General features: G+C 40.0%; 1 protein-coding gene across 1 annotated transcript; it reads right to left on the minus strand.

Moving 5' to 3' along the window:
• Positions 1–441: 441 nt before the first annotated feature.
• LOC139466837 (uncharacterized) lies at positions 442–15,150 on the minus strand. The gene is made up of 3 exons (XM_071248548.1): positions 15,039–15,150; positions 13,441–13,929; positions 442–4,180 (listed from the first exon to the last, which is right to left on the minus strand). The coding sequence occupies exons 2-3, from the start codon at positions 13,904–13,906 to the stop codon at positions 3,897–3,899; spliced, it is 750 nt and encodes a 249-aa protein (XP_071104649.1). The 5' UTR covers positions 13,907–13,929; positions 15,039–15,150; the 3' UTR covers positions 442–3,896.
• Positions 15,151–15,839: the final 689 nt, after the last annotated feature.

Raw genomic sequence — 15,839 nt, forward strand, 5'->3', positions numbered from 1 at the left:
AGTGACCAAATAGTGGTCCAGATCAGTGACTTGGTTGAATTTATGTACACAACACTCTGGGACGTAGCTCATAATATCAGTCACTGGTTTGTCTGGTCCAGAAGGGATAAGATACAGGTCATAAAGCAGGAATATTTATGTTTGTTTGTTGTTTAACGCTGCACTCCGCAATATTCCAGCTATATGACAGTGGTGTGTACATAATCAAGTCTGGACCAGACAATCCAGTGATTGACACGATGAGCATCGATCCACGAAAATGCACAAAGCAAGTCAGCCAGTCTGACCACCCAATCCTAATAGTCGCCTCTTACGACAAGCATAGTCCGCCTTTTACAGCAAGCATGGGTTGCTGAAGACCTATTCTGACTTGGATCTTCACTGGAGGGAATATTTATGAGTGCAGTGCTAAACAATAATGAAATGACAACAAGACAGATATTTGATAACTGATTTCTATTTATTATCTGCTACGGCGGTGGTTTGGCTCACGTTAAATAGTATGAAGAAGCAGCCATTTCACCATGCGCGTTATGTACACAATGTTCCACGCTGGCCCACTTCCTGGCAGAGCCACCAGGCCACAGACTCCGGACAAGCAACAAAACAACGGACAGTTAGGACAGGGGAGCGGACGTGTCACAGAGCATCACCCCACATACTACTCACCCCTCGATAGGGATATTCTAGGTGTTACAACTTAGTGTCCTTGGTTGGTCACAGTATGAAATAGCTCAGACTCCCAATCAGAAAATTGGGATCATGAATTTTGGGGGGCTATTTTTTTGTAGTGAAGACTGAGTACACAATAAAAAATATTCCCCAAATTTTCATGATCCTTCATTTTGATTGTTCGTTATTTTTGTGCAATTGTTTGTTGGTTCACCTAGAGACCATATAAAGAGACAGTAAAAGAGAAAAGATTTGGGATTGCTCGACACTAACAGATATACGAAATATGTAGCGCCAAGATCGTTCTCCAAGCCTAGCTCTCTTTGCCAAGTTGTACATCAAGAATATTTGAAAACAATGCATTGAATAGCATAGGCAGGTTCAAATTAACCAATAAACACCCTTATCAAACAAACAAGAGCTGTTATATATGAAATCTTTCCTCCCACCTGTCAACCACAGAAAACATCAAACTCTAGCTGAAGACAAATTCACACTTGATGATTGACAGATTTATGAGATTAATCAAAACGACAATACAAACAGAGGAATGAGCAATGTATTAACGCTGGTTAAAAAAAATATGTCTCAGGCATCCGCATGTCACTTAACGCCGATGCAAGTGCGTCATTTATATTGGCCAATTTTTTTTAAAATTTGTCATGTGAAACATACTCTGTTAACCATACATTGTATTAAAGAGCTGTGTTAAATCTATGGCCAGTTTGTATTGCTGTATTCTTGGTGGTAAAACCAAAAAGTGTTCTGTATCTCTTTTGTTAAAATATTAACTTAAAAAAATAAAGTCATAGCTCCATCCTCACTTTTGAGAAAAATTTGCCTGAGAAACATTTTTCTTAAATACAGCCCAAGAGAAATGTTAACAGTTTTATCTGACACTATCATGTTGACTGGATCTGGTTCCAATGTTGATTAAATGCTCTTTGATTCTTAGTGAGCACCAAAGGGGCAACATAGTCAATATCTCATGTTTCACATCACCATACATAATCGGTCCGTCATGACAGTAACCATTTTTCTTAAGATAACAAGAGCTAACACTTGTCACTGAATTTGCCACAAATTTTTTTTTTAAATTCCTTGGAAGACTTAATGAAAGATTTTCTTGATATCGCCAAATAAATAATAAATAAAAAAACTAATTAACAACAGTTTTTATTCAGATAGATTTCATTTTAAGTCTATGAGAAAAACCTTTGGGTTTTTTTATTTTACTTTTTAGTAAAGTGGGTGACTAGAGACACAAAGCTGAAGATGGTGCCCCTCTAGTTCTCTGATTATCTTGTAATGTTGAATTTATGACAAGTAGAACACAACTCTGAACAAATAACATGTTGGTTCCACACCGTAACCAGTAACAACGGGTAACCCATGACCCCATTCATGTTGTATTAGATGCCGGTTTCCCAACACCTTCAAAGTACGAAATAATCACGACAAAGTTTAACATGACACATGGAACACTGATTTCTTTCTACGGCAAGAGCTAAAACAACAACAGACATTCTCAAAATGCACTTTGAGATTTGAGATTCAAGATTTAAATGCAAGTAATAATAATTACAATAAGTTATGAATAGTTGTCCATGCAATAGTACTTTCATAATTTGGCAGCACACACACATTTAGCAGGACTATTCAGTGAACACAAAAGCATGTTTTTGAAAATATAGAGCGGGCGGGCGGTACCTTTTTTTTGGGGTGGTGGTAGGGGTTCAAACTAGTATGTAACCAATTAAACAGTTGTGTAACCAAATAAACAGTTGTGTACCATCAACTTTGGGAAAGGGCCTACTTACATAAATGTATTCCTTGATGAGTAAAATACTGGAATATATGACTAAAGTTAGACAATATTTAAGGATTGTTTTGGTTGTTGTTTTTAAAATGGAAATAAAAACGAAATGTGCGGCGAACTTTATGATGATGCGGGCAGTGCCTGAGAATCAAGACTATTATAATTTTGTAGCCATATACCCCTAAACGTGGCTGGAACTGCAGCCTAGCAAACATTCTTATTTATTAAATTTCACGTAATGTTTCACGTGATGTTAAGATATTAACACATACCACAGCATCTATCTTCAGCAGAAATGCATGCACTATAGAATCTCAATTTCACATTTTTCCAACACTATTACTTACTGAAAATAGACACATGCTCTTTTATCATGATGGAAGACAGTTTAATGCTGTAGTCAGTCGGATATGTGGAAGCTTGGGTATAAACACCCTGAAAACCGTATCATAATTACAACTTTGGTTTTGAAATAACCCAACATCAGAATGGGTCTTCCCACAGTACTAGTGACAACAAAATATAAGTTCATATTGTTATCCTTCGGATAAACAATACAAAAACTCAACTTTCTTGGTATATGTTGATATACATTTTCCACAAATACACAATTTTAAGTTTCAAATATACCACATGCTATAGTAACCATGCATGACGTAGTATCAATAACATAGCAGTCCAAATAAATGCTTTGGTTCCAATTACACAACCAAACAATTTTGGCTAATCAACATTTTTTTCAGCTTTTTCAACTTTCTAAATAATGGACAATCCAACTGATACACAAGCGTCAGATAAAAAATCCACTTGATGAGAAGATGGACTAGGTTCGAACCTGCTTCCAACAGTATTTCAGCAATAGTTTGGAGGAAAGCCAAAATGTCACAGACCAGATGTTTGCTGCTGATAGAGCATGCATCTAGTCACAACAGATCCTGGCATACGGAAGGGAGGCAACCCTCCACATGCCCCCAACACTACACGCACTATCCTTGTATTGTAATTGGGTCTAAATGAAGCAGAATTGATTGTCCCTATGCATGACTTAATACCTCTATATTCAGGGCTCTGTGGAGGATTGGTATTACAAAAGCTGTTTTCCCCCGTAAAACCAAGCTTGACTCTGTAACCCGAAGTGTCTATTGATAAATCTTCCATGTTCAGTATCGGCTGGGACAACTACAAAATGCATTCACCAATTGAGAGAAGCAATTTTGAAAATAATTCCAATTTATGAAAACAACAAACAATGACAACAACAAATAACCAAGTTCCTACATTTGATCAAAACAAAGGACAAACAAATAATTAATTTGTCGCTGTAACATAAATATTGAATTTTGATGATGTAATGGGAACCACCACATTTGTTTTGTAGACGCGGACGCCGCAGCGCAGTCTTGAGCTAGACGCTGTAGCTGCCCGAGCTGTTTCCCTCGCTCTCACGTTCTGGAATAACAGTTAACGGCAGTTTCCGGCTTGCCCGTGAACCTGCACTGTCTTCCGATTCAAAAACATCATCAACATATTCATTGAGTAATCGTCTCTTTGGCCGATACAGCCAGGGCATTTTCTGATGTCGAGAGGACTGGAACGACGATGCAGCCTGTTCGGATGTAGATCGTGAGTTGCTTGGCAACGGCAGCTGTCTGATCTGCCGTATCACCACATACCCACTGTCTGTGTCATCTGAAACACAGCAACACACATCACATGGTCAGTTCAGCAGGTACAGAGCAACATACTAACAGAACATCTTCATTTTGGTTTGTGAAATGTAGGGCACCTGCAAAATGTAGTAAGGGGCACCTGCCAACTGTAGTAGGTAAAGGGCACCTGCAGAATTCTGTAAAGGGCACCTGCAGGATGCAATAAAGGGCACCTGCAAACTGTAGTAAAGGGCACCTGCAGAATGCAGTAAAGGCCACCTGCAAAATGTAGTAAAGGCCACCTGCAAACTATAGTAAAGGGCACCTGCAAAATGTAGTAAAGGGCACCTGCAAAATGTAGTAAAGGCCACCTGCAAAATGTAATAAAGGGCACCTGCAAAATGCAGTAAAGGGCACCTGCAAAATGCAGTAAAGGGCACCTGCAAAATGTAGTAAAGGGCACCTGCAGAATGCAGTAAAGGGCACCTGCAAAATGCAGTAAAGGGCACCTGCAAAATGCAGTAAAGGGCACCTGCAAAATGTAGTAAAGGGCACCTGCAGAATGCAGTAAAGGGCACCTGCAAAATGTAGTAAAGGACACCTGCAAACTGTAGTAAAGGGCAGATGCACAATGTAGTAAAGGGCACCTGCAGAATGCAGTAAAGGGCACCTGCAGAATGTACTAAAGGGCATCTGCAAACTGTAGTAAAGGGCACCTGCAGAATGTAGTAAAGGGCATCTGCAAACTGTAGTAAAGGGCACTTGCAAATGTAGTAAAGGGCACCTGCAGAATTTAGTAAAGGGCACCTGCAGCATGTAGTGTTGATTGTCACATTTCAGCTATATGACGTAGGTCTGTAAATATCAAGTCTGGACCAGACAGACCAGTGACTGATATCGGGAGCAACATTCCATGCCTTCGTGTACAATGCCACAATCAGGTCACTGAGCTTGACCTCCCGTACAGTGGGCATCTGAAGCATGGGCCATGGTGTTACAAGTGTATTATGTCTACATAGCTGCCATGGTGTTACAAGTGTATTATGTCTACATGGCTGCCATGGTGTTACAAGTGTATCATATCTACATGGCTGCCATGGTGTTACAAGTGTATTATGTCTACATGGCTGCCATGGTGTTACAAGTGTATTATGTCTACATAGCTGCCATGGTGTTACAAGTGTATTATGTCTACATGGCTGCCATGGTGTTACAAGTGTATTATGTCTACATGGCTGCCATGGTGTTACAAGTGTATTATGTCTACATGGCTGCCATGGTGTTACAAGTGTATTATATCTACATGGCTGCCATGGTGTTACAAGTGAATTATGTCTACATGGCTGCCATGGTGTTACAAGTGTATTATGTCTACATAGCTGCCATGGTGTTACAAGTGTATTATGTCTACATGGCTGCCATGGTGGCCATGTTCAAATTCAGGATTGGAATTCGGTGAGCACTTTCACAGGACACCAGAATAAATATCCTGTTCCAATACCACATTCGACATTAACATCAGCCCACAGTTCAACACAGTCAAAGTTCAGGACAAGTGACATTTCCTCTAACTCTTCTACCACTTGGCAACACTTCCATTAAACCTATTTCTATATATGTTTTTAAATATTTAATAACATAAATATTATTAAATATAATCCTGTTGGCACAAGCTTCTAATTCATAACTTCAAGATGTTCCATGTTCAAATAGACCACGTGCTCTCACAATGTCATCCTAATACCCCTCACTTGCATCATGACTATAAATATCGCCACACCCCGTTCCCTCCCTGCAGTTTGTCAGATTAATTCAGGGTCATCGACTGTTGACCTAGAATTTGAAGCGAAGGCCATTTCCTGTTGTCCTATTATGCTCGTTTCCGTTGAGTCAGACACCTTTTTCAAACAGCTCTTCACTTTGGAGCACTTTGCATTTGATCAATGAAAATAGTGTCGATCCCTGTCATAATATTAATATCTGCTACTAAAAAAATAGATCGTTTCTTAGTACTATGGACAATCTGTATGCCATGACAGATTAACTACAGTAATATGAAGGATTCATATGGTCCTCAACTTATTTTATATTAACGATTAATAAAAAGTCAGAATGTCTTTGGGGGCAATAGCTGCTGTTACAAATTGATGTTTGCCTTTTCATTTGGCTGACCCCAGCTGAATACGGAAGACATACAACAATACTCCAAGTCAAGGATCTGACAGGTTCTGTTGATTGACATTAAGAGTGGATCAAATATTGTCATTTTCTTTCTTTCAATTTCTAAATATTGCCCAATGTTGGTAATAAAAAAAAATTCAATGAAAACATTTTCATCTAATGAATCGTGGTACCTACTCCTATTTCACAGACCAGGGCTGCCATTTGTAGGCCACAAACCTAACTCTCTCTCCTACTCATGTATATTTTTCTGTGAGCAACTGTTGCGTACAGATGCAGAGATTCAACACAACTTGCACATTATAGGAACATTAAATCATTGTTGATTATGTTACAATAAACAACTGCATGTCGAGCACAAACATTAATCTAGGATGTAGTGGTTGGGAAATCAACATTAAAATTAATATTCACTCCTACCTTAGTACCTAACCAATTATTACTTTATTAAAATGATGAGAACAAGACCATGTTTTAATTGGCTTAGTGCTTTATGGCTTAATCATAATTAATTATCATTTCATGTATCAATACATAATGGATCTCGATCACCTTATCTACAATAATTCCTACCACAAACATGAAAAACATACCTCATACAAACACTTAACTACAAAGTCGTAACAGAGCACAGGACTTGCATGTGCTGCACCAGTCTAGTTCTAACATTAAAGACAGCCCAGCACTGCACTGTTATTCATGGCAAGATGTGTATGTTCAACTTGTTTCAACTCTTGGATGCCCTCTGAAAGTTGTTATAATCAAAATGGAGACATGTACAAAGGCTGTTAAATTGCGGACAAACAGCATGTTGCTTTCATTCCCTCGACAACAGGAAACTGCTCCTGAAGAGAGATTTACCCTAACCAGATTTTTCATCAACTGTGTAACAAAACAAAGCTGACAAACAAACCACACTGAGGGCCTTCTAAACCAATGCAAGCTCCAAGTCAAGACCAACATTCTCGAGAGCTGCTATTTGCCAAGAACAACCCACACAGCAGACACAACCGAAAAGAAAGTCTTTTGTTGAAGCTGCTGGCCTCCATCCTGGCTTTGTTTTAATTTTCTTTGTTGCGATTTGCATCTAAATTTGAACAAAGAATACTCTCATTTCTGTGACTGATGGAATCAGCAGGGTGAGGGGTACATTCTTTTCACAGTCACAACAGTGCTGCCATTCTGGCCATTACCTGTAATTAATTGGTCAGTCAAATGTCACAGGTGAATAATTTATTGTGAAGTTCTGACTGTAAATATCACTGTGTTTAAACAGTCCTGGACGGTCACAAGTGGATGCAAGTCAATATTTTATTATATTTTACTCAATTTTTTTAAATAAAACACCAGATTCTTTCATATTACCATCGTTAATCTGACTTGCCACGTTGTGTCACTTCTAGTAGTATACTAGTATACCTAGTTAGATATTTTTTATGGGATATGGAATATCATTTTTCTGGTAATAGTTTAATGTCATTTCCAATAAAACATTTTATTTCATCAGTGCAACAGCGCGCAGCTATTGACACACGATTCATTCATTTCAATTTTGAAAAACTTGTTAAAATGGTTCTAGAAATGATATTTTCAGACTGTTTGGCACCCATTCAAATGATGTATCCAGAATCATTTCATGAGTTCTTCCTTCCACGAATCTAATCTTTATACCAGCAATTTGAAAGTAGCATGCCAACCACTATAAGCATTTCTTCAATTTAATTTTGAAATGGAATCAAGTCTCTTCGTAATAGGGGTAAAAATTAAACTAAAACATTTACCGTATTCAACGTAATAAGCCCCCGGGGCACTCTCGAAATTAGAAATAGGGGGCTCTTATTAGAATATTATTTTGGTGACATAAAACATAGTTGAAAGATAAATTTCGTTGTTTATGCTGACAGCCTGAAATGTTTATGTACGACAGATATATTTTTCCAGAATTGAATTGCCCATAAATAAGGGTGCACATAACATACTTGTGCATATTATACCGAATAAATAAGTCTTGTGTACATTGATCAATCGGAAGGGATGCAAATTGGGCTTGTTCACTAGCATATATATATCAGCAAATATCGCTGTGGGCGCTTATTACGTTGAATATGGTAAGTTCCTGAATAATGACAATATGTAACAAATGTGGACATCCCCAAAACTCCTGATATTCTAACAGCCCTTTGGATAGCATCAATATTAGACAACCTGATTTGGGGACAAGTGTCAATTTCTGTCCCAAATTAAGCACAGCAAGTCAGTATTAACTCAGTGCAGCCTTTAAGAAGTTAACTGAAGCACAATCCAGACAAAACGGTTTAAACTTGCAAATTCCTCTGAATCACTTCTTTATACCCTTAGCATGAAACCTACACCGAAAATTAACGTCATCCTTTAAAAAGTTGCATGAATTCCGACAATGTAGCCATGAGATTATTGCCAGTGTTGAAGCGGGATTACCTCGGGGCCACAGGAAGTGGGGATCAGTGGGTCTGTGTACCAGCCCAGGAGCCATCACTTGCATAGCCAGCTCCCTTTACAAACTCACCCCCTGGAACAGATCTCCGTTATTTCAACGGTTACTGAATCTATTGTCACGGTTACCCCATGAATAAAGAAGTAATGTTTTTGTGTGTGTGTTTTAGTTCAAGATGTATCGGATGACATGCGGCATTTCAAATTGGTGTGAATGGAATTCTCTAGTTTTAGAAACAGGTATTGTTTGTTGAATAGTGGATCCTGCAGGCATTATGTCAGGACACAGAACTATGCAGGGGGCCCCCCGAGGGTACTATGAAGGGGGGGGGCAGGGGGCCCCCCGAGGGTACTATGAAGGGGGGGGGGGGGCAGGGGGCCCCCCGAGGGTACTATGAAGGGGGGGGGGGGCAGGGGGCCCCCCGAGGGTACTATGAAGGGGTGGGGCAGGGGGCCCCCCGAGGGTACTATGAAGGGGTGGGGCAGGGGGCCCCCCGAGGGTACTATGAAGGGGTGGGGCAGGGGGCCCCCCGAGGGTACTATGAAGGGGTGGGGCAGGGGGCCCCCCGAGGGTACTATGAAGGGGGGGGGGGGGGGGCAGGGGGCCCCCAGAGGGTACTATGAAGGGGTGGGGCAGGGGGCCCCCAGAGGGTACTATGAAGGGGTTGGGCAGGGGGCCCCCCGAGGGTACTATGAAGGGGTGGGGCAGGGGGCCCCCCGAGGGTACTATGAAGGGGTGGGGCAGGGGGCCCCCCGAGGGTACTATGAAGGGGTGGGGCAGGGGGCCCCCCGAGGGTACTATGAAGGGGTGGGGCAGGGGGCCCCCCGAGGGTACTATGAAGGGGTGGGGCAGAGGGCCCCCAGAGGGTACTATGAAGGGGTGGGGCAGGGTGGCTTAAGTATAAAGTTGTGAGGTGCTAATCACCTAGATAGTGATATGATGAAATCAAGTCACAGGTCAAAACTTGTATCAATATTAAAAAGGTAGTTTACAGACGGAAGATTCTTTTCACTAGACAGGTTGCTTTAAATTCTACTTAACTGTCTGACGAGCTTGTACTAATCTCAAAGACTGCCCATTTTACTGGGGTAGACACAAGTTAAATCCAATAGTCCACAGCTCATTTTGGACTGGTGGTTTTACGTCACAACTAAATTTAAAGGAGGCCATTGAGCGATACCCAGAGACTTGAAGACCTGAAGTTACATGTGACCTAAATATATCAACTATAGTTTTTAATCTTACTAGAGTTTCCTAACATTTTAAGTTATTTGAAGATCATCATTGAGTGACACCCAGAGACTGGAAGGCCCAAAGTCACGTGTGACCTAGAGAAAAATACAACTGGTCCTTCCTGAATTTTGGTAGTCACAGGCTAGCACACCAGTGGTCATATCTGACTCTGCCTAAAGATGTGTTGAAACTACAAGAGTCCTAGGGTTTTCTGCCATAGTAGCTATCACTAGGGGCGAAACGATACATCGGTGCACCGTGAGTTTTCATCAAACAATAACACTTTTTTTTTATAACAATACAAGACAAAACATTGGCTAAAATATATTAGTTAATACTCGTTTAATGACACCCCCACCCTGAGCTTTCTTGTCCGTCAAATATTGCAAAGTGTGCTGTAATTAGCATATCAATTTCACCACGGAAAAGTTACATCTACATACACATCTACAGCTGACTTTTCCTTTCCTAATCTTCTATTAGGAAGAAGGCAGAAAGATACTTGTTGCTAACAGTGAGTGAGTGAGTGAGTGAGTGAGTGAGTATTGTTTTACGCCGCTTTTAGCAATATTCCAGCAATATCACGGCGAGGGACACCAGAAATGGGCTTCACACATTGTACCCATGTCAGGAATCGAACCCGGGTCTTCAGCGTAACGAGCGAACGCTTTAACCACTAGGCTACCCGACCATCCTGTTGCTAACAGTATTTAAAAGAGTTCTCAAAGCATTGTTAGTTAATCAAATTCACCAGACAGTGCAGGGGGAAACGACACAACTCGGATACACTGTGATACCTTCGACCGGAAGCATGATACACAAGGACCTGTATGTCAATACAAAATACATATTTGGGGGACAGATATGAGGGAAGTTTCTACCGCAAGTTTAAGTGGTTGCTGAATTTATTCTTTGAATTAAGAAATCTTTTCAGTTTATTGTCCTTGTGATGTTATTCTGGCATATCAAGATATATGGCCACTAGTGTATCAAGATACGTATTGCGGTCTGTGTACCAAGATACTACCATGGCTATTGTATCGAGATATGTTGTGTCTTGGCCAGCATATCAAGATCTGTATCGCGGTCAGTGTATCCAGATACTACCATGGCTATTGTATCGAGATATGTTGTTTCTTGGCCAGCATATCAAGATCTGTATCGCGGTCAGTGTATCCAAGATACTACCATGGCTATTGTATCGAGATATGTTGTGTCTTGGCCAGCATATCAAGATCTGTACCGTGGTCAGTGTATCCAGATAGGTATAAATGCCAGCACATTGAGACACATAACTAAATTGTAAATAAATCAGAGCTTGAGATAAGCTGCATATTTGCACAAAAAATGCATTACATATACTGAAATATGCAGACAAATGAAATCCTAGCCTATCAATTACTCAACAAAAACTATAAAAACACTATTGAAATAAAACTAAAGCCTATATTACAAAATTTAAGATATAACTTTATAAAATGATTGTGTATCAGTCGATTGCAAAATTCTCTTACCGACAGTTACATTCAGCATGTTCAGGAAAGCTTGTGTGACAAACAAACACGAATACCGATAGATTTCAGTTGAAAAGCAAACAGTGCCCATCCAATGTATCTTAAACAGTCACTCATTCGTGATTCAAAAATTAGGGCCTTTCTTTCAATGCTATGTTTTGCTAAAAAGAATGGCTTCCCTGAGAGGGAGCCACAAGCAGACACAGATGGGTATAGCACTATTCATTTAGTTCTGAAATATTTACCGGGAAACAGGTTTTCGAGTTAACATGGTTAAAATACCCAAATGTCATGAAACAGGTGTAGCAGATCATCTGGCAACTTCCTATGCAGGGATTATCAGGAACATGTGCATCGGTACAGTGAGTGAGTTGGTCTTGATACCGCTTTGAACAATATTGCAGTTATGTGATTTATATCACAGCATGTCAGCTTACTATGAAAGCCCAAAGTGATGTAGGTCTCAAACGTTTACCACTTTGGTGAAACCCACAAGCATAGGCATGGCACTGACAAACCTGGGCAAACTGGGATTCAAACCCACGATCATGGATTAATGCTGTGTCCAAGGGACACAACTCTGCAAGCTAATTGTGGCGCCTTGGACGAGCGAGCCAATCATGTCCCTGTATCTGTACACTGCTTTAACAGATCTTCCACATGACTAGGGGCTGAACCAGTGTCCGAAATAACTGCCTGCCTGCCTGCCTGCCTGCCTGCCTGCCCGACTATCCATGGTCTGTCGGGCTGCATGACATTTTCCTCCAACTGCCCAACTATCTGGCAGATAATTTTAAGATTATTTATGTATTCAGTTTTATTATTAATCATTGTAGATTCTAAAGTAATTGTTTGCATAATTTCAACTGAAGCAAGACGTGACTTGTCTCATAGTTTTGGCCATTTTTCAATAATTATAATGACTGAATGCTGGCAGGTCACATTGCAGATGGGCAGGCAACACTTGCTAATACATCCTCAATTATTCTACATATTAAAGAGAATTGATACATCAACCATAAAATGGTTTGAGTCGGCGGAAATCACTTGAATCTGTTGATTCCTTCGGGGCTTGTCGATTCCCGTTATGGAAACAAAAGATTCTCATGACTTCTCCAATACATAACGGAATGGAGATATGATACTATGATCTTTGGATATCACATAATTCACATAAACTTAACACCAAAATGACCCTGACAGAAGCTTAGATTTGGGCAAAAGCATGCTCCAGACAGGGTGTTCTTACCTTAGAGCCAGAACCCTCATCGTCTATACTTCTCACTGGATAGCCACGTATGTAATAACAGTCACACATATTTCATCTCTTTCTCTACAACATACCCATTCTCAGCAATATTCCAGCCATGTGATGGCAGACATTCTGACCGGAATTCCCACAGTGGAATCATGAAGTAAAAATTATCATGTGTAACATCTAGAGCTGGGACAATACATCAACTGTGCGATCTGATATAAATCACGAAACCTTGCTCACGATCCGATACATATTGTGATACTTGCATGTGCTCTTATCTGTAGTGCGTAAGCTATCTTTTTCATAGACAGGATTAACAAATACCTGGACTACTAATGATTAGCAGTTGGCAGTGTCAGGTACGGCGCAATGAATGAAAATATTTACATTTTCACTTCTCATTTTCACTAGTAATTAGCGTTTGGTGTAACACTTTTTTCAATAAAGCATTTAAGGTAAGAATCGATACATTTTACTTAATGTGTGACTGTGAACAATACTTTTATCGGGAAGTTAACAATTGTGATCCACTGATGCATTGGTGTATCATCCCACCATTAGTAACGTCTCAATCCTAGTTATCAAGAATCACTCATTTCCTGTTTAATCCCCTCCCTACCAACATCTGCATCAGAACCTACCGTAGTCATCCTCTTCCGGCCGTTTTAAAGCCGCTGTTTCGTGTAACTTTCGACATGCACACAGTACTATAATGGTTGCCACGACAATCAACGCACACAACACTCCAATGAGGGCAAAAGCCAGGTTTCTCCAGTATTCTCCCTCGTCCTTCGTTATCGCAGGTATTTCCTTGATGGTAATGTCATGACCTGGGTCAGAAGCACCTTCCTCTTCTTGGTCATTGGTATACTGGACCGTATCAATCTGGTTGAAGTTTCGGAATTCTGTGAATGACTTGCACTGTACATCTTGAGTGTCTGTGCATGGCTCCTTAATGATCTTGTTCTGTGGACATTTTGAACATTGTTCACAGGCTTGGGTATCTTCGTTGAAGAACTCCGACCCACTCCTGCACCTCCCTGTTGCGAGGGATATGGTACAAAGTGTCAGTGCCAGGTACACAATTGCCCCCATCCTGTACCACATATCACTGCCAAGTCAGCTTCATCCTGAAACAACAACAATCACCATTAGACTGAAAGATGGTTCATACTTGCAGGTAGCACCACAGGCTTTACTTCAATCAACAAAGGTTGTGGAGTTTTATTTATTTATGCACTGAACACTGCAACAATTAATAAACATTTTCTGCATGTCTATCGGTGTATCGTGGATTAATGCTTATGTAATTTCTACACTTAGTTAGATTTGAACATGTGTCTCTGCACTATGGTATGAATTTGGGCTGGGACGAGTCCAACTTTACTACCCTCTGCAGGTTTCAAGTTTTACAGGAGTCTTGGTAAAAGCTGCTTAGATACATGCACCAAATTATCAGATCATGCATACACTGAAGTTGACAGAAACTTTATCTTTATTCTCTTTTCATGTTGGAATTTGTATCTGTGTGAGTGGTGTGGAAATATCATATTTATTGACACTATAAAGCAGTTTCGGCAGAAACATATTACACAGAACAAAACGTACTCTGTGTGCAGAGAGTTACTTTCTATTGATTGGACATTGAAGATTTTTCTCCCGCTGCAAACTTTCCATTGACTGAATGGTCAGGCTTCATAATGTAATGATTTTGAGGATTACCTATACCCATTCAATCATGTGCTGGAGAATATGGAGGCATGCTACAGATTTGACCAAAACTCTATTAATAAGGCATCTAAAATATTTTTGTTTATGATAGGGAAAATAAATCTATGATCTTCTGTGATGAGTTGAACGAGGCTGGATGGTTTGGCTGTCAATAAAATCTTTTAGGAAAGAACGTCAGCAAAATAAACTCTGCAAGTGGATAATTTACCTTTTATGGACAAGACAAACAAACTAAATACACTCCCTTTAAACAAGCTCATTTCATAGTTGTGTATATCTACACCACTCACCACATAACTGTTCGTCAGTATAACTCGTATAAAATCACTCTTAGTTAAGTATTTTTCGAAACCAGCTTGGCAGTCGGGTCCGGAAGCTGGCTTGTGGATTAGAAAAGTTAAAAACATCGCAAAGTTGTCAGTTTTGTTTTCGATGTCCAAGAGCATTTGTCATAGTAAATCCCTGTCACGTGGACAGATAGGAATACACATTATACTTATAAACTCACCCATGGACCTCGAAAGGGTCCGATCTGGAAAATAATCCCGTGAACTCTTCAGAAGACTTGACGTACATTGGATTTCATCTCTCCCTTTTGTCACACATGGCTCTCTCCCAGAATTCCCTGATGTCACGTGACGGGCACCTTGCACGAATCGGTTCAGCCTGAAACGCGATTACTTCCCTTGTTTTTCTAATTCTATGTTTTCTATTTCTTTATTTGTTCAACAAGTTATTATTTTGTTGATACAATTTTATTAGTTTAATTTAAGTATATATTTGCAAACTAGATTCAATGCTTATTAATCATATATTTTTTTACACAAACAAAAAAACGCTCAAAGGAAGCATAGTTTCATACCTTTGGCTAAAACGACATTTTACATCAGCGGATTTGTATGATGAGAAGAAATGCTAGTATTACTATATAGTTAAAGATTCGCAAGCTTACACGCACTATCTTGGAGTCTTGATTAGATAAACACCCTGACAAGTTGCAAATTATGTCCTGGGATTTTAGGGTCCCCTAGTAACCATCGAACCTGCCACTTTCATGCATTGTTCAATTAACTCATCTTGAACGAATGGCAATTAAGACGTATATCAACCCCCAAGCACGTGATATACTTGTATATCCAGTAATAAACCAGGAAAAGAAAACAATGAGACGTCAATTAACACCTGCGTTATTAGCAACTTACGCAAATTGATGTTCCTTTGTCCAGTTAATTGACTGCTGAATTAGCAGTCCATTATAACACTTAATGCTCTAATGCTAATTGCAAATTTCAACCACTTAAATGAGTTA

The sequence above is a fragment of the Haliotis cracherodii genome, unplaced genomic scaffold, assembly GCF_022045235.1.
Source record: "Haliotis cracherodii isolate W230 unplaced genomic scaffold, xgHalCrac1.p SCAF_19, whole genome shotgun sequence".
Classification (NCBI taxonomy): domain Eukaryota; kingdom Metazoa; phylum Mollusca; class Gastropoda; order Lepetellida; family Haliotidae; genus Haliotis; species Haliotis cracherodii.